The 18,924-nt window shown below is 34.5% G+C and overlaps 1 protein-coding gene across 1 annotated transcript; it reads left to right on the top strand.

Annotated features, from left to right (window-relative positions):
* The first annotated feature begins 825 nt into the window (after positions 1-825).
* Positions 826-9,442, top strand: LOC131060392 (pleiotropic drug resistance protein 1). The gene is made up of 22 exons (XM_057993613.2): positions 826-1,606; positions 1,707-1,827; positions 1,913-2,001; positions 2,224-2,308; positions 2,406-2,565; positions 2,906-2,982; positions 3,069-3,122; positions 3,242-3,634; positions 3,732-4,013; positions 4,106-4,422; positions 5,432-5,592; positions 5,707-5,810; positions 5,902-6,046; positions 6,137-6,268; positions 6,363-6,517; positions 6,604-6,936; positions 7,127-7,417; positions 7,562-7,779; positions 7,871-8,098; positions 8,224-8,395; positions 8,577-8,831; positions 8,927-9,442. Exons 1-22 carry the CDS (start codon positions 1,275-1,277, stop codon positions 9,194-9,196), a joined length of 4,374 nt encoding a protein of 1,457 aa, XP_057849596.2. The 5' UTR covers positions 826-1,274; the 3' UTR covers positions 9,197-9,442.
* The last annotated feature ends 9,482 nt before the right edge of the window (positions 9,443-18,924 follow it).

Here is an 18,924-nt window from a genome sequence, read left to right as displayed (position 1 = left end):
TATCATCTCCTACTTGACATTCATCTATTTGTTTAGAGCTCATGGATGGGTTCTTTGTGGAGGCCTCCCCTTCCCCTCAACCTCCCTTTTCCTAGATCAATTCATGAATAGGTTTTCAAATAATGAAGAAAGGTCTTCCAAAGTCTGCATCCTAAACACACACCAAAAAATTAAGGATGTGAGATGGAATGGGATAGGATTTATTTCCATTTAGGTTGGATCCTTGGGTTTTGTTTTGTTCTTGAAATCTTAACTACAATTTAATTTTTTAGTTTAGCTGCTTAACTACAATTTTACTAGTATTTTATGTTTGTTTGTTGTGAAAAGACTTAAGAGACCTTAGTTTCACGTCTTAATATATCAAAACATTTAAATTCGTGTATTCTAATAATCTTAATCATGTAATCCAATACTAGATCTCAAATATCATTTTTTTTATTATAAACATATCATAAAATAGAATATACAATTCGAGTCCTTTATATAAGCCTACTTTTTAAATAATAATCTAAAACACGCATGACTAAATTAAGATTAAAATACAAGAAGAAAACCTGAATGGTCGTCTTCGGACAGTTTGCTTTGACTTCAAAACTCCAAAAACACGAGTGTTGACAATTCCAATGATATCAACGGTGACAACAGTGAACACCCTCCTTTCAGATTCTCTTTGAAAAGTAGTTTTTTATTATGTTTAGTAAAGAGGTCTTTTCAAATTCTAATTTTTTAATTACAACAAATACAGCACACGTATTCCCTGCAACAGGAAACTTCCATCCAGGACGAATACACAAGTCTTTTATAAGGTATGGCCGTCAGTCAGAGATGTGTTTATTGCAAACCAGTCAAAAATGGGAAAATATAAATACAGTTATATGTGCGTGAGATTCTCGCTATCCTCTCCCTGCCTATCGTAGATTTAACACATATATTTTTAAAGTCAATTCCCAAATTTCGTTGGAGCTTCGAGATAGGTAGATCAATTATTTCAGATTTGAAACGCCATTCAAATAAAACCCAGTCATCGGGACGACTATTAATAGATAATTAATAGAAATCTCAGAAGACTTTCTAGAAAGATAAGCCGTGACGGACCTAGATGCGATGCCGTGATAGGCGTTGCAGAAGACTTTGTTATAAATGCATGTGAACACCACGCTTATTTCAAAATCTCTGAGAGTGTTTTTCCCTTTCAAAGCGTTGGGTTGTTACAAGGCACTTCAATCCAGACGCGTTTGTTTTGTATTGTTTAAAGAGAAGTTAATGCTTGCACAATGTCCGTGAAATCAGAGGGCGAGGTGCAGTCATGGGCGGGCAGCCTGCGGCAGGGCAGCCGACGGCTATTCGAAAGATCGGAAAGTGTTTTCTCAGCTTCTTCCTCTTCCAGAAATCGGTTAGATGATGAAGAGTCCCTCAAATGGGCAGCCATTGAAAAGCTGCCCACTTATGATCGTCTCAGAACTTCGATTCTGAAAGATGTTCATGGTGAAGTCAATGTTACAGATATCCAACTGGAGAGCCGTCAAAAAGTGCTCGATAGGCTTGTTAGAGTTGCAGACCAGGACAACGAACGCTTCCTCAATCGACTGCGTAAAAGAATCGACAGGTTTGATGATATATTTCTTCACTCTGTTCTTCTCTTGGGCCATGCTTTTTTTTGTTCTAGCGTTTGTGGGATTTGGGATTCATTGGTTTTTTGGTTTCAGAGTTGGGATTAAATTGCCCGAGGTTGAAGTCCGGTACGAGCACTTGAATGTCGACGCCAATGTCCATGTCGGAGGCAGAGCTTTACCTACGCTCACTAACTATTATGCCGATGCATTGGAGGTAATAATAATTAGTATTGTTATCGTTGTTCGTCAATAGTTTTTGAAGGAGTTGTGGGTAGTAACGTTGAAACCTGCAATTTTAGGGGCTGTTGGGATCGCTTCATTTATACAAGGGCAACAAAACAACCATGAATATTCTTCACGATGTCAGTGGTGCGGTGAAGCCCGGCAGGTAAATCACAACAAAACCAATTTTTCACAATTATGAAATAAAATTTGTTGTTTTTTGGATTTGATTGTGGGTATTTTCAATTTCTTGATCTTTTGGTATTAGATCACATATGATAAATAAAAATTTACACAATTGAATTCAGAAACACTAATAAGTTTGAACCTAAACATGCTATTTAGCTTATTGTGCCTGAAAATTAATATTGAAATTGGAACTGTATAGGATTACGCTCCTTCTTGGGCCTCCTGCATCTGGGAAGTCTACGCTGCTCTTGGCTCTTGCAGGAAGGCTGGATAAAACTCTCAGAGTATGCATACTTTCATTTTCATGATTTTTAAAAAGATTATGATTTAGAATAGCCTACTTATTGCTGCTTGGTGCTCACTAAAAAATATTGGTTGCAGGTTAGGGGATCAGTAAAATACAATGGGCATGGCATGGATGAGTTCGTCCCAGAGAGGACATCTGCTTACATCAGTCAGCACGATTTACATATTGGGGAACTGACTGTAAGGGAAACCTTGGACTTCGCTGCTCGCTGCCAGGGCGTTGGCTCCAGATATGGTATTAAACCAATAATTAGTTTTTATTGTTGGATCATTTGGGCTTTTTCTTTTGGTTGCTGTTTTAAAGGGTAAATATCTGGATTGGAAGTTATGAATTTGTGATCTCAATATGAGAATTAAACAATAATATTCCAGTGGGCTGGGCCTGGCTGGATTGAGGGTTTCCTTTGGTAGGCAAGGTTTGGTCTCCCTCTAGTTCATGTAGTATGAGGGCGTGTCCCAATGTCATATGTCACATACTATTACAATTTATAGAAGGGCTATCCCCAATTTGACCATCACACTATATCAATTATAGTAACAAATCATACAATTTTTTCTTTTTTCCCCATTTACAGATATTTTGACCGAGCTTTCCAGGCGAGAGAAAGAACAGGGTATCAAACCAGATCCGGACATAGATGTCTTCATGAAGGTCTGTGAATCTATGTGAATTTCAATATCAATCACTTTTTCCATAAATTTCCAAGGCTGAAGGGAAATGGGTAATTGTTGTTGCAGGCAACTGCAATAGAGGGACAGGAGACGAACATGATGACAGACTACGTCTTGAAGGTACACCTAGTTTTTGTTAAAATTATGTATGGAATCACCAAAAGCGAACAGGGTACACCTCTGTTTCTTTTGACTTTTGAGGGTTTGAAAGATCTAAAAAATGGAAATGGTTGGAACAGATATTGGGGTTGGACATATGCGCAGACACCATGGTAGGAGATCAAATGCGCAGGGGTATTTCGGGTGGGCAAAAGAAGAGAGTTACAACTGGAGAGATGATTGTGGGAGCTGCAAACGCCTTGTTTATGGACGAAATCTCAACGGGTCTAGACAGCTCTACAACATTTCAGATTGTGAAATGCCTACGCCAATACGTACACGTGTTCAACACAACCATGGTGATTTCGCTCTTGCAACCTGCACCAGAAACATATGATCTCTTCGATGACGTCATTTTGCTTTCTGAAGGTTATCTCGTTTACCATGGGCCACGTGAATCCATCCTTGAATTCTTCGAGACCATGGGATTCAGATGCCCTGAAAGGAAAGGCGTTGCTGATTTTTTGCAGGAGGTAAACAACTTGGTCTCCATAAGTATTAGATTTTGTAGATTCTGAGTTGTGGGTTCTCTTACATTATCATTCTAATTACTGATCCCTCTAATAACAGGTGACTTCGCCCATGGATCAAGAACAATATTGGGCGAACAGAAACCAAGCATACCGTTATGTTCCAGTGAAGGAGTTTGCAGACGCATTCCAATCTTTCCATGTTGGAACCAAAATGAATGCAGAGCTATCAATTCCCTATGATAAAACCAAATCTCATCCGGCTGCGCTGACCAAACAGCAATTTGGTGTAAGCAAAAAGGAGCTTTTCAGAGCTTGTTTGGATAGAGAACTTCTGTTGATGAAGAGGAGCTCCTTTGTCTATATCTTCAAATCCACTCAGGTAACTTTTTTATTTTTTTTAATTTGCTACTGAATTTGCTCCAATTCAATGTTTGTACGCGTGTGTTTAATCAGCGGGAATTTGTTTGACAGATCACTCTGATCGCTTTGATTGTGATGAGCGTTTTCTTCCGAACTAATATGCATCAACGAAATCTGAATGATGCGACTATCTACTTCGGAGCTCTCTTCTTTGGGCTTACACAGCTCATGTTCAATGGCCTGGCCGAATTATCAATGACAGTTGACAGGCTCCCAGTTTATTACAAGCAGAGGGATTTCAAGTTCTATCCTGCTTGGGCATTCTCTCTTCCAACCTGGGTTATGAGAATTCCTCTCTCGGTACTGGAATCTGTGATATGGACTATTCTCACATACTATACCATTGGATTTGCCCCAAGTCCTCATAGGTAAGCTTTCTCCTCTGCTATTTCAGATGAATTTTCATTTTTATTTTCATTTTCAATCAAGGGTTTTCAATTTTGTTTAGTGAATTTTATTTTAACAAAGCAATTAAAAATTTACAAGAATGAAAACTATCAGATGTAGTTGAAAAGAAAAGTTGTACATCAAATTTTCATTTTCAATCAAGGGTTTTCAATTTTGTTTAGAGAATTTTATTTTAACAAAGCAAATAAAAATTTACAAGAATGAAAACTATCAGATGATGTTGAAAAAGAAAAGTTGTACATCAAATTTGTCAGCCACGAGTCAGAGAGAATCAAATATGATTTTGTAAGAGAATTAAATATGATTTTGTTCAAAATATAATTTAGAATATATGTCAGATAAACATTGAGTCAAAAACATATGTCAGATCCATCACATTCAACAATACAAGCATCGATAAAAACTTAGGATTGTCAATCCCAATATTAAATTTATAATAAATGGTAGTCGGTAGGCATCACTATTTAGATTTTATGTCGACAGAGATATGTTTTCGATAAGGTTGATATTGTGCGGTGGGATGTCGATCGATATCTCGACTGTGTGGTCATGGGATAATTATATACGTTTACATTGAAAACGTCGCAATTTTTGTCTAATGCGTTGATTTTAATGTTTCTTATATTCCCATCTATATTAAAATTCGTCTTTATGTTTTCCACGTATCCCACGGCTGACCATTATAATTTGGCAGCTCTATAATTTGTCTGAAAATATAGATATTTATTTTGATTTCAAAAATTAAATTAAAAATAGATTTATTTTGATTTCAAAAATTAAATTAAAAATAGATTTATTTTGATTTCAAAAATTAAAAAACAAATAACTTATTCTTATAGATTTACTTTTTAAGAATAAATAAATAATAGTCTTAAGAATATTTGGAATACATTGTGTAATTTCTTATATCTAAGATTGTTATTAACTTGTGTAAATAAAGCTGACCCTACGTCATCTATGAATGTGCAGGTTTTTCCGACAATTGTTGCTGCTCTTCTTTCTTTCTCAGTGTGCATTATCGCTTTTCAGATTCATAGCCTCTCTAGGACGGAATCTAGTAGTGGCAAACACTTTTGGCTCTTTTGGTCTCTTGGTAGTCTTCGTTCTTGGAGGATTCATCATCTCCAGAAGTACACACTTTTATTCCTCTTAACCACTAACCACTAATCACATATATAGGTGAATAAATAAATATACCAGTTACTCAACTAATACTTTGTGATGTTTTACTTTTGTTGTTCCAGATGATATTAAAGGTTGGTGGATATGGGGTTACTGGATTTCTCCTCTCATGTATGCTCAAAATGGAATTGCAGTTAACGAGTTCCTAGCAAGTAGATGGCAAAAGGTTAGTTTGTATTTTCATTTTTTTACTTCTTTTAGACCTATAAAAATTGGCTTTTTACTCTAGAAGTCTAAACTACTCGCTATGTTCACAGGAAACGGAAAATATTGGTGTGAAATTGTTGCACACTCGTGGACTATTTTCTGATAAATGGTGGTATTGGCTTTCTATTGGAGCACTCTTGGGATACAATGTTCTCTTTAATGTGTTCTACACAATAGCATTACATTATCTTGAACGTAAGTATGAGTATTGAGTAATGACATTGGATTCATTTATAATATGGTTTTGATTTAGTAAATAATAACGCCTTTTGTGTATTTCATCAGCATTGGGAAAGCCGCAGGCGTCAATGTCAGAAGATGACTTGAAACGTAAAAATATTTCGACAACTGGTTTTCATAACAGAGGCGAGAATGGGGTTGAAATGCAAAACATCACTGGAGAAATTCAATCTGCTGGTAAGGAGACTTTGCTATTACTGTCAACGTCGTCTTACAATTCCATGTGAAAAGAGTAGTAATATTTATGTCATATGTTGTTGATTTTAAATAGGTGGGAGAAGTCGAAAGAGAAGTAGCAATATTTCAAACAGGTCTGATTCCCTTGTGACAAGTGCCCGTGAGGCTGGCAGGAAAGGGATGGTTTTGCCCTTCGAACCTCTCGCCATGGCCTTCCACAATGTCAGCTACTTCGTTGACATGCCCGATGTATGTTGTTTTTCTGCCTTGGCTTTAAATGAAAATGCGTTTGTTATTTGAGGCTTCCTCCTAATTGAAATCATTTGATATGCTAGGAAATGAAACAACAAGGAGTAACAGAGGACAGACTTCAATTGCTGCGTGATGTGAATGGGACATTCAGGCCAGGTGTATTAACATGTTTAATGGGGGTGAGTGGGGCAGGAAAGACAACCTTGATGGATGTTCTTGCAGGAAGGAAAACTGGAGGCTATATTGAAGGTTCCGTCACCATTTCTGGTTATCCCAAGAACCAAGAAACCTTTGCTCGGATTTCCGGTTACTGCGAACAAAATGATATACATTCTCCTTGTGTCACAGTCTATGAATCCCTCATATACTCTGCTTGGCTTCGTCTCCCCAAAGAAGTTGATACTAAAACTAGAGAGGTATGTTTTATTGTTTAAGTCATATGTCCTCTCAAATATAAGAGGTTTTTTATGTACAAATTTTGGATCACAATCTATAACCTTTTAATGATAGAATTATAAAGTATCGATGTAAAAACATGCTACATGATTTAGTCTATGAAAATTTTTGTACTGATTAATACGAATGTGAAAACCATTTGTCGAACAGATGTTTGTGGACGAAGTTATGACTCTGGTAGAGCTACACAACTTGAAAGGAGCTCTGGTGGGTTTACCTGGAAAGAGAGGTTTGTCCACAGAACAGAGAAAGAGGTTGACTATTGCAGTGGAATTGGTAGCAAATCCATCCATTATATTCATGGACGAGCCAACATCAGGATTGGATGCCAGAGCTGCTGCAATTGTTATGCGAACAGTTCGCAATACTGTGGACACGGGACGAACTGTTGTGTGCACCATTCATCAACCAAGCATAGACATATTTGAAGCCTTCGATGAGGTAATGCATCAAATCTTTGATGTTAGATGTTGTGGGAAGATAGGATTGTGAATGTGAATATGAATATGAATATGAATGTGAAAGTGAATGTGAAAGTGAATATGGATATGAATGTGAATTTGAATTGTGAATTACAATTTGCAGTTGGTGCTGATGAAGCGCGGAGGGCAAATGATATATGTAGGACCTCTGGGTCACCATTCAAAGGACCTGATTGAATATTTTGAGTCATTTGATGGGGTGCCCAAAATAACCCAAGGTTACAACCCCGCGACATGGATGTTGGAGTCCTCTTCTGTTGGAACTGAGCTTCGACTTGGAGTTGATTTTGCAGATTTGTATCGCAAGTCCCGTCTATATGAGTAAGTGTTGGTGATGGTGATAATGATAATTGAGCTATAAGCTTTTGCCATCATGTGAAATGTGAGTTCTGAGACTCTTGTGCTTTGGCAGGAGAAATGAAGCTCTGATAAAGGAACTAGAAGTACCAGCTCCAGGATCAAAGGACATACACTTTGACTCACAGTATTCACAGCCTTTCTTTATCCAAACATGGGCTTGCCTGTGGAAGCAACATTGGTCATATTGGAGAAACCCAGAATACAATGCAATTCGCTTCTTTTACACAGTCATCTGCGCTTTGATGTTTGGCACAATTTTTTGGAGGGTTGGTAATAAGACGTAAGGCTTCACTTCCCATTCAAGTTGGAATCCCATGCCATCATCCTTCATCTTTCATCTAACTTTGAGTTTATTGTAATTTGTTCCTTCATCTAACTTTGAGTTTACTGTAATTTGTCATGCAGACGAGAGCAAAGCAGTGTTACCAATGCTATGGGCTCATTGTTTGCGTCCATTATATTTTTGGGCGTGAATAATGCATCATCAGTTGAGCCTGTTGTGGATATTGAAAGAACAGTCTTCTATAGAGAAAAGGCTGCAGGGATGTATTCAGCTCTCCCTTATGCCCTTGGACAAGTAAGTCATCCACAGTTTCGATATTAAAAATTAGAACATACTCTGGAATCTTCAATAGAACAATCGAAATAAGAATATTAGAAAACTATCCAAATCCGAAAAGCAAAAAAGACACAGGATAGAAGATATTTTCTTTTAAATTCTTACTGGTTAAAAAGTTTAACAAGAGTTGTTGGTGCAGGTGTTGATTGAAATACCATATGTTTTCATTCAAGCAGTGCAATATGGAGTAATTGTGTATGCCATGGTTGACTATAAGTGGGAGGCATCAAAGTTCTTCTGGTTCTTTTTCTTCATGTTCTTCACATTCCTATACTTCACATTTTACGGCATGATGACTTCTGCTCTCACTCCCAATTCAATGATAGCTGCAATTGTATCCTCAGCTTTCTATGGAATTTGGATGCTTTTCTGTGGCTTTCTAATTCCTCGCAATGTGAGTATTCTGATTATTATTGACATTCACACAATGATATTATAATTTAAATGATATATGAATTGACTGTGATATATATTTGTTGGCATTTGCAGAAAATTCCAGTGTGGTGGAGATGGTACTACTGGGCAGACCCCATGGCATGGACACTCTATGGCTTGATTGCTTCACAATTTGGAGACCTTGATACTCTAATGACCAAAACTGATGGCACTCAAGAATCACTCAAGCATTTCTTGAAGAGTTATTTTGGATTTAGACATGACTTCTTAGGAGTTACTGCAGGTTTTACAGTAGGATGGGCTGTTCTATTCGCCTTTGTCTTTGCCTTCGCTATCAAATTCCTCAACTTCCAAAATAGATAGATCGACATTGAAGGAGACCTCGCCATGATATTGTTATATACACATAGGCATTCTCTCACCTGAGATGAATCCATCCATATTTTATATGTTCAAGTTTTACCCTAAAAGCATCTATATGCAAGGGAAGGGGAGTGTCATCAAAGCCCAGCAGTATTTCAATGCCTAATTTTGTGCAGTTGAAACTCTCTATCCATTTAACTATTCTTTTGTCCGAATAACTTATTATTATTTATATTTTTTCCTTTACGAGATTTTATGTCATTTTCTCACTTTGAAAAGCTTTAATAAAGTCATTATCATTGTATAAGTTATGAATAACAGCACTATGATGGCATCCCAATTTTCATATTTTCCTCTACATTTATGATATATCTTTATTGCCTTGTTTGAGACAAAATCATTAGTTTTTGTTAAATCCTTCTTTTTTTTAGCAATGTAAGTATGTACACATCATCTTCAATATAAGTTGGAGAGGCTGGGATAGTTGTTACATTTTGAATATAAAAAATTGGAATTGAAATTATATCAATACCTACAAAAAATGACAGAGAATAAAAGGATAATAAAGGATTGAAAAAAAATGTGTTCTTATTAAATATTCTTATTTCGCCTCAATATAAAATAAACACAAAAATACAATTTGTCAAAAAAAAGCAATCAAAACAATATCAAATTGAAAAAATGTAATAGTCAAATGTTTTTAAACTTGAAATTAAATCATAGAATTATTATTAATATTACTACTACAAGTTATATGCATAAATCTTCTTAGCTATGCAAATTTCTAAAAATCATCTTCAATGGAAGTTGCATGAGAAGTGCACACCTAGCAAAAAAACAAACCTAACAACAAAAGACCAACGAAAAACCATTAACACTAACTAAACCGGAGAAACAACCAACCGTTGAAGGCACAAAGAGATGGCCTATTGAGCAGAGGGATTGCCTTCCTGCCAATTTGTGCATAAACTAAGGATTTTATCAAAGAAGGAAATTTACTTGTTAGAATCTTTAGCAAAATTATCATTTTTTCATTATCTTGGTTTCTAACAAGAGATAAATATAATAATTTTATTAAAGGAATGGAAAATAAAGGTGTGGCCTACAAAATGTTTTGGCCAAAATGTGGAATCAACATCCTCTCACACACCAAATTTGTGTTAGTATTAAATCTCCAAGAGATGCATACAATTGTCAAACTAAACAGACGATCCTTCGTAATTATGAAGGATATAATATTTTAAATGAATATATTCCTTCATCCTTTATCTTTTTAGTATTGTAATGCAATTATTTTATTATATCACCCATTTCAAAAGGTTGGGCATGACACTTACAAGCTTCTACACCCAATTCATATCACCTTATTTGTAACCTTAATAAACTTCTTACCAACTTTTCTAAATTTATAAATAAGACTAAAACCTTGTGTATACCTCAAATTTGCAATGAGCAATATAAATTGGTACTTGAATGTAAGATCCCTATTCCAAACTTAAGTATAACTTGGATAGAGAAAATGAAGAATGTAAATATGACAAAAAAATTAGCAAACCTCTAATATGTTGGATATGCTCTTCGATGTTTGATTTAGAAATGTAGTTTTCTCTTTAAATCAGTCGCATGTACCTATGGAATAATAAATTATTCATGATTGATGAAGGATGAGAGTTGATTAATAGTGTAATACCCTAAAAATGGCCACCTAAACCATGGGCCCCTAATCTCGACAACATCACCAAGGTCCTAACCAAAGGCAATTAAATCAACCTTGATCGCCTAATTAATTAATTCTTCAATCATTAATGTTACATGGCAAATAAATCACTCTATATTAATTAAATATTTATTTAAGTAATTAAATCATTCCAAGTAAATCATTTTGATCAATTATCCTATTTATTTAATTAAATATCTTAGCATATTTAATTAATAAATAAATTTCCCATTTAATCATAAAAAGAAAATTAATTTACAAAAAGAGATTAATCACAAAAAGAGGAATTAATTTGCAAAAGAAAGAGTTAAATTGAAAACAAAATAAAATAATTAAATTGAGAGAAGAAATCAAACTTAAGATATTTCTTTTTCTAAAATTGAGATAACTTGAGAAATCAGAAAATCAATTAAATTGAATTAATCATTTTCTCTAAAATTAAAACTCAAAGCTTTTCTTGAGGAAAGAGGTTTAGTACATTGAAAATGACTTTTCTAAATAAAAATCTTGAGCAAATTAAAAGAATGTGCATGTAATCAACTAAATTTTATCTCATGTGCATGGAATCGACTAATTTTATCTCCAATGTGTTGAACATTATATTTATAATCATAATAATCCTTGATTTCATGTTAAAGCTACAAAAGTTTTCTTAAAAAAATAATGACTAAGTATACCCCTAAGAATGTATATAGAAACCTTTGAACTTTCATCGACATTAGATTCACAACCCCTATCGACCAAATTCAACCATCGAGTGAGCAAAATAAACTCTCACCGAAAAGGTATATTTGTTGTATCGAAGAAATTGATAAATGTTTCCTCGATAATAGGAACCATCGAAGGGATTCTGGCCGCGGTAAGACTCAAAAGGGACTCACTGAAGTCATTGTTTCTATTGAAAAATATGTAGAAGAAACATATTGAAGTGCCATCGACAATACTATTTCGAAGAGTGAGTTTCGAAGAACCAATAAAGCGTTAGGTCGATGTATAAAGTCTTATTGATAAAGTAAAATGTCATCGATGGAAGCCAGTCATCGAAGGAGGGTTTTTGGCTCTTGGCGAAATGAAAAGTTTCATCGACACAGTGATATCGAGTAAGACACGGAGGTCATTCATCGATAACTTGTCATCGATAGAACTCAAGCATCAGATAAACTATTTCGAGGTATAACGATGGGATGGATTTCAATGAAAAACAAAGTTTCGATGAAACGCCAAAGGTTCACATCGAAGTTGACCACTCGGAATAAAAATGAATGGGACCCATTTCGATGAAAAATGATGATTCGATGAAAACCTAAAGCACAATAGCAATAACAATACTTTCATCGAAAGAAAAGTGAGTTCGATAAAAGGAGACCTTTTGATAAGAAAGAAAGGGACACCGCCAAATATCGCAGTTTCATCGAAGTAAACAGTAAAATCATGCCGCAACTGAGCATCTAAGAAAGGGAAAAGGAACCGTTAGAAGAAGCAATTACTTTCTTGTGTCCAAATTTGACATGATTTTGTTCTTGTGTAGTGCCCCCAAATTTGACATGAGGTTTTCTTGTGTCCAAATTTTGAGCATGCCTCTAGATATCCAATTGATTTGGAGGTTGGTCCTTAGCATTGGTATGCAATTGAGTGTATTTATCTGCATAATACTTCCATAATGGTCAGCGTAGACGAAGTTGTTCATGAGATGCTCTTTCATGAGTATCATAAGCTTGACCATGTGTATTTGGGACCTTAGGTTTTTGAAACAAGGATGATGGTGACTCAGGCACGAGACGTGGTCCCCTAGTACCTCCATTATTGGGTCTCCTTTGATCCATGTTGAGTTGATTTTCTTGCATAGGTCGATTTTCCACTATTTGAGACATGTCAAAATCATGAGGTATCTTAGTTCCACTTTTTGCCATCACTTTTAGAAAATATTTGTAATAACCCAATTTATTCAACCCAACAAAATTTGACCATTTTTTTTTTGTTTACTTTAACCATTTGTGTTTGATTCAATCGCATACTCTGGGCATCCATCCATTAGGATTAGGCATTCATCCATCTGAGATGAGCATCTAACCATACGGGTTAGGCATCTGTCCATACGGAGCAGGAGGTTTCATCCATCCAATACGGGATAGGCATCTACCCATATGGGGTAGGCATCTATCCAATTGGGATAGGATGTGCTGTGGCCAGAGACTTAGACTCATCGGGACCATTCGGGTCCTGAGTCACTCACTAAGTACTACACTCTTCTAATAGGAGTGCACCGAGGTCGCCGTCCTTAGGAGAAATCAAAATAACATAATACAAGCTTGAATTTCGCCTTGAAATTTGTCTTAAAGCCTCGGGAAGTCAAGCGAATCCATACGGGATTCCTTCCGAGTATGCATTGAATTACTTTTTTCCTTTTTATTATACTTATCTTTCAAATTAGGATTCTACTCGATCCTTCTTCTTACCAAACCTAGACCCCATCCAAGAACGCCTGAGTACTAGGGACAACTTCGTCCCTAGACTGCCTACATACCCGTTTCAGCACGGGATCAAGGCGTAAAGTATGTAGTTCTATTTTCTACTCTATGGTTTGATGTAAACTGATTAGTGGGTACGCAACCCTTTCTATGGTCAATGTCTCAGACAGTTTCTCTATGGTTGCTACCCACAGTGGTAGCACTTAAGCAAAGGCTCAAGATGGCCTATTGCTTGTGGCCTAAAACAACTAGATCCTAATACCTATCATAAGCGTCACCCTTGACCCAATTGTCAATTGACAACAACTCTTCGAGATTAAATCAATTTCATAAAAGCATTTCACTCAATCAACCCTAAAGGGGGTTTACTATGGTTTAACTCAGCGGATGTAAAATCATTTAAGGATTATCTTATTAGATTATCGATCCAAGGGGGATTACCCGCCCCTTGGATTTTAACTTCCAAGTGTCCCTTATTACTCCCTAACGATTTATAGGGACGATGCCACAGACGTCGTTGATGCAGCTTTATTAGGCGTTAAGTGCAATAGTTCAACACGACGGCATTACCCATAAGAATGACCCAGAGGCACCGTAAATATCGAACGTTGCTAGGTTATGGTTTTCTGACTTCCTTTATTTAATTTTCTTAACTAAGAAGCCATGAAAAACATCATGCTTGGAAACAATTATGAATTGAACATGCATAATTAGACATTGCAAAGCCTAATTAATTGAAATAACTACTTGATGAACCACTTGGAATAAAAACCATAACTAAATTATTTAATATTCAAAACTTGAAATATAACTTGCATAATAATGACAATTATGAAACTCGCATCTTAATAATTAAATGTGTAACTTGCATGAAGATGAAGAAAATGAAACTTTGTCATTAATAAATGCAATTATTGTATAAGTAATTCGCATGAAGAAAGGATATTGTAAGTTACATGCAAGGTTAAGCAATGTGTTGATTTCTACCATGAGAATAATCACTTATAGAGTCATTGGTCCCAAAAATAGCAATTAGCTTAGACATTTGGTTCGAATCATATTAATATGAATTAAGTGCTAAAATGCCAACTAAGTGCCCCAATGGATCTTAAATAGATTGAATAATTCTAATTATCAAATTTGATATAATTTAATTTACAACTATAAAATTTACTAAAGATAAATTAATTGTAAATTTACTAAAGATAATTTTATTTTATTAAACTAAGATTTAAATTAAAAAAAGAAATTAACAAATCCAATTGCCAAAAATTAAAATAATGTAGTGACTTTATTAGTCAAGTGGGAGTGGGGGCCATGGGTCCCATCACCACTGCGGACCTGCGGGTGTAGGCCCGCAGTGATGGGGGGACCATCGTGATCCCCTCCACTCCCCTACGGCCACTGTCGTAACAGTGACCGCAGAGTAGTGGAGGGTACCACTCCCGGCGGTTGTCATAACTCTGCCCCACCTTGCGTTGGCCCATTTTTCCATGCAAAGGACAAAATTTAATCTACATATTTCTTCATACTATTTCATATATATTTTGTTTTGTATAAATTTTAATTATATATATCTCTGTGTGTGTGTGTGTGTGTGTGTGTGTGTGTGTGTGTGTGTGTGTGTGTGTGTGTGTGTGTGTGTGTGTGCGTGTGTGTGTGTGTTTTGTTTTATATAAATTTTAATAGTATAAGAGAGAAATATATGAAAAGATATATGTATAAGAAAAATGTTAATGTAAAAATGAGAATAAAATAGAGAAATTATTTTGTTTCAGCAATATACAGATAACTAAATTATCACAGAGATTGGTAAATGCTTAAATTTGATTTCACAGTGATCATATTCAACAAATTTATCTTATGTTGAGATAATAAATTTTTTGATGAGATTTCCAGGAAATTGATATTCACAGAGAGAGATTTCTAAAAATAAATATATAACAAGATAATATTTCCACGAGAACTTTATACAAATAATCTGAGAAGAATTCTTACTTGAAATATTATATCACATAGCGAGATTTCTGAATACAATGATTATATGCATAGAGAAAGAAAATATTTACAGAGATAAAGGATTTTGAGTTTGGAACAAGATTTTATTCCTTTAATCTAATTCACAGCAAGAATTTGAACAAGATTTTATTTATCTAATCTAGTTCACAACAAGAATTTGAACAAGATTTTATTAATCTAATTTGCAGCAAGAAATTGAAACAAGAAATCTAATTCTCAGCAAGAAATTGAAACGAGATTTCATTAATCTAATTTGTAGCAAGAAATTGAAACAAGAAATCTAATTCTCAGCAAGAAATTGAGACAAGATTTCATTAATCTAATTTGCAGCAAGAAATTGAAACAAGAAATCTAATTCTCAGCAAGAAATTGAAACAAGATTTCATTAATCTAATTTGTAGCAAGAAATTGAAACAAGAAATCTAATTCTTAGCAAGAAATTGAAACAAGAACAAGATGCATGATTCAAATAAATAAAAAGAAGAACCTGGATACTTGCAACTTGATGTAGAATCCCCTCTGAATTCTTCAACTAACCTCCCTTGATCCTTCCTTGCAAGCTTGGAAAAATTCCTTCAAAACAACCTTAACTATTCTCCAAAATGAAAATATGCCTACTAAAACAACAATTTGAGAAAAACTTTCTTCCAAGAATAACCAACTCCTTCTTTTGAAAATTTCCATAAAATATATAGGAAAAATCCCTTAATTCCGCTATCTAGATAAATTAATTAAGAATGAGATTCTTTTCCAATATTGGACCCATGCAAAATTGATTAATATCCTAGTGGGGGAGTTACATGCAAGGTATTGAAGATTCCTCTAGAAGCTTCTAATTTCTCCTACAACATGTGTCATAATTGGGAATAAAAATAAAAATAAAGAATGTCTTTTGAGTTATATTCTCCAAGTGTGTATGTGGGTCCATTATCTATTCTTTTATAATATTCATTCAATTATTTTCAATAGCTCAACCAAAAATATAATAGAATTGTATCAAATCAAAAAGTGATAAAGGAGGGTTGTGACAATATTGTCTATCTCTTCTCATGATTTCCTCAACCAATCTATTAAAATGGGGGTCCATAATTGTTATGGGACTTTTTCCCGTGAAATTTTTTTAATAAAAGAATATATAAATCAAAGCAATTAAAAAATATTATTATAATGAAAGGGTGTGATTTTTGGTAAACACCCTTGTGAAATTATATAAACCTATGAATTAATAGAGAAGGTGCATGGGAGAAGAAGAGAAGAGAAGGATAAATTAAAGGAAGCACAAGAGAGGGGATGGTTAGGGTCTGGTGGGTGGGTATTGGGCATTGGAGAAGGGGCATACATTGTGTGTCCAACTCGGAGTACATCGTACATCCGGGAGTGTCCTGACCAAGGCTGTGTTTATTTCATGTCGTGAAGGCATGTGGGGTTCTGTGTAAGAACCGTGTTTATTTCATGTCGTGAAGGCATGTGGGGTTCTATGTAAGAACCGTGTCCTCCTGGAGTGCTCCCTTGCCTAGAAACCCTATACCTATAACTAATCCTCTGCGTGTAGGAAAGCAGCCTCTCTGTGATTTACAGATATGTATTAATCAATTCCATATTGTCATTGCCCTAATATTTCATTGCTGCAAATTATTATCTCAATGCTTTATTATTGATTATTGATGTACATACCTTTCTTTTAAATTTAAAAGGTTAATTACATTAGGTTTAACTTAATATTTGATTTATTTAATCCGTTGCAAATACTTAATTAATCATAAGGGAAAAGTACCATTACATTTTGGTATTAGAGCGAGAATAAAGGGATACTGTATTTGTATAAATAAATATGAGGGTTAATATATCTTGAATTTTTTTACTTACCCTCACAGTTTAAATCGGCTCATTTACCTCCTATTGCAATTCAATATTTATCTCCACTAATAACATTTATCTACTATTGTAATTAAATGTTTACCTCCGATAAGATTTACCTATTTGAATTTGTTTATGAGCTTTTCAAAATTCATCCTCAGTAATTGTAGCTACAAAGTAAAACTTCTTCATTCCTTGAGCTTGGATGTTGTTCATTACTACACAACAAATCTACTTGGAAAATCGAAAATCCTTTTCAACATATCAATTATGTGGATATGCTGCAATCATTTTAAACCATGTGGAAATTCAAAAATCCATAGTATGCATACGTGACTATAATCTATTAATGCACATGCAGAGATTTGTTCTTTAGTGTTCATATCATAGCATTAGCTTTCCAAATTCTCTAATTGACAGACAGTGTGTAACTCATTAAAAAATGCCAGAAAAAAAAAAGATAAACGAGTTTGTGATAAACCTCTTGCACACTCAAACTTAGGAAACCACCTCTAAAATAAATCACAAAATAATCTCTAACTTTATCAGAATAATAAATTAATTTTTGACCCATGTTGTAATTAAAGTTTACATGGGATAAATAATTACTGAAGATTAATTCACATTCAAATTAAAAACTACAAAATTGAGATTAAATTACCAGCAACGAGGCAAATATAATCAATTACTAAATTATAATCAAATTCATAAAGTTACTCACTACTGATCAAATTCACAAATAAAATGAATACTTGTTGATTTCTTACTTTTACAATTACCGGCAATTCATCAACAATTCAATAGGCCATTCGATTGCACATATAGATGATTTTTTTTATTTTTTATTTTCACACTGGCTATAAGTCTAGACTGTATTTAGTAAAAAGAAAATTTCAAACCTTTTACTCCATGCCTGTAACAAATTTCAATATGCAACCGATATTTTTATTAAACCACCTGAAAACTATGACTGGCTGCCAGAATTAAAAGGATATTAAGGGCAGTTGTAAACAATTAATTGATGCACTATACCCTATGAATCTTGTATGGAAAAACTTAGAATTGGTCAACAATAAAATAAATAAATATTTTCTCTATATTTTTCTTAAACTTATGAAACCATTTCAAAATTAATTGGATCATATTTGACTACAAGCTATATAGTACTGTGGAAGTTGGACTAAAATTCACCACCTTCCAAATTAATTCTCAGGCCCCACTTATATCATTATTTCTATAGCATATTATTTTTCAATATCAATTTAATGGACAGTTTAGTATTGAGTAATTTCTATGTCAAATCCTTCTTGCGTAGGGATTCACACTAAACTGGTCTTTGGAAAACTGCTCGTGGTATTTGATGATCATGAATTTCGGAAACTTCATACTCTTTTAAAATCAAGCTATGGTAATATTATTGGGCTTCCTTATATCATCACTACGATTACTATTTGAGGTGAACTATTGAAGATCTATACAAAAACAAATATTAAAATAAAAAATAAAGAGACAACACACCTACGTGGCTAAGGAGTGATTTGTATAAATCATGAAGTGATGCTATTAAGGGGGTAAATTCATTACAAATAGCGATTTCAGGGAGTTTATGTTTGACAACGATTAGTATGAATGACAACAGTTAGCACAAAACAATAATTAGTATAGTA

This window comes from Cryptomeria japonica, chromosome 5 (assembly GCF_030272615.1).
Source record: "Cryptomeria japonica chromosome 5, Sugi_1.0, whole genome shotgun sequence".
NCBI lineage: Eukaryota > Viridiplantae > Streptophyta > Pinopsida > Cupressales > Cupressaceae > Cryptomeria > Cryptomeria japonica.
Note: the sequence above shows the minus strand (reverse complement) of the source record. Positions and strands in the feature narration are given on the sequence as shown.

Bases quoted from the DNA above. Each gene is read 5' to 3' on its own strand.
- LOC131060392 (XM_057993613.2), top strand. From the start codon at position 1,275: ATGTCCGTGAAATCAGAGGGCGAGGTGCAGTCATGGGCGGGCAGCCTG. The intron at 1,828-1,912 runs GTAATAATAATT...CTGCAATTTTAG, and splicing joins ATTATGCCGATGCATTGGAG to GGGCTGTTGGGATCGCTTCA. The intron at 4,423-5,431 runs GTAAGCTTTCTC...ATGAATGTGCAG, and splicing joins TTTGCCCCAAGTCCTCATAG to GTTTTTCCGACAATTGTTGC.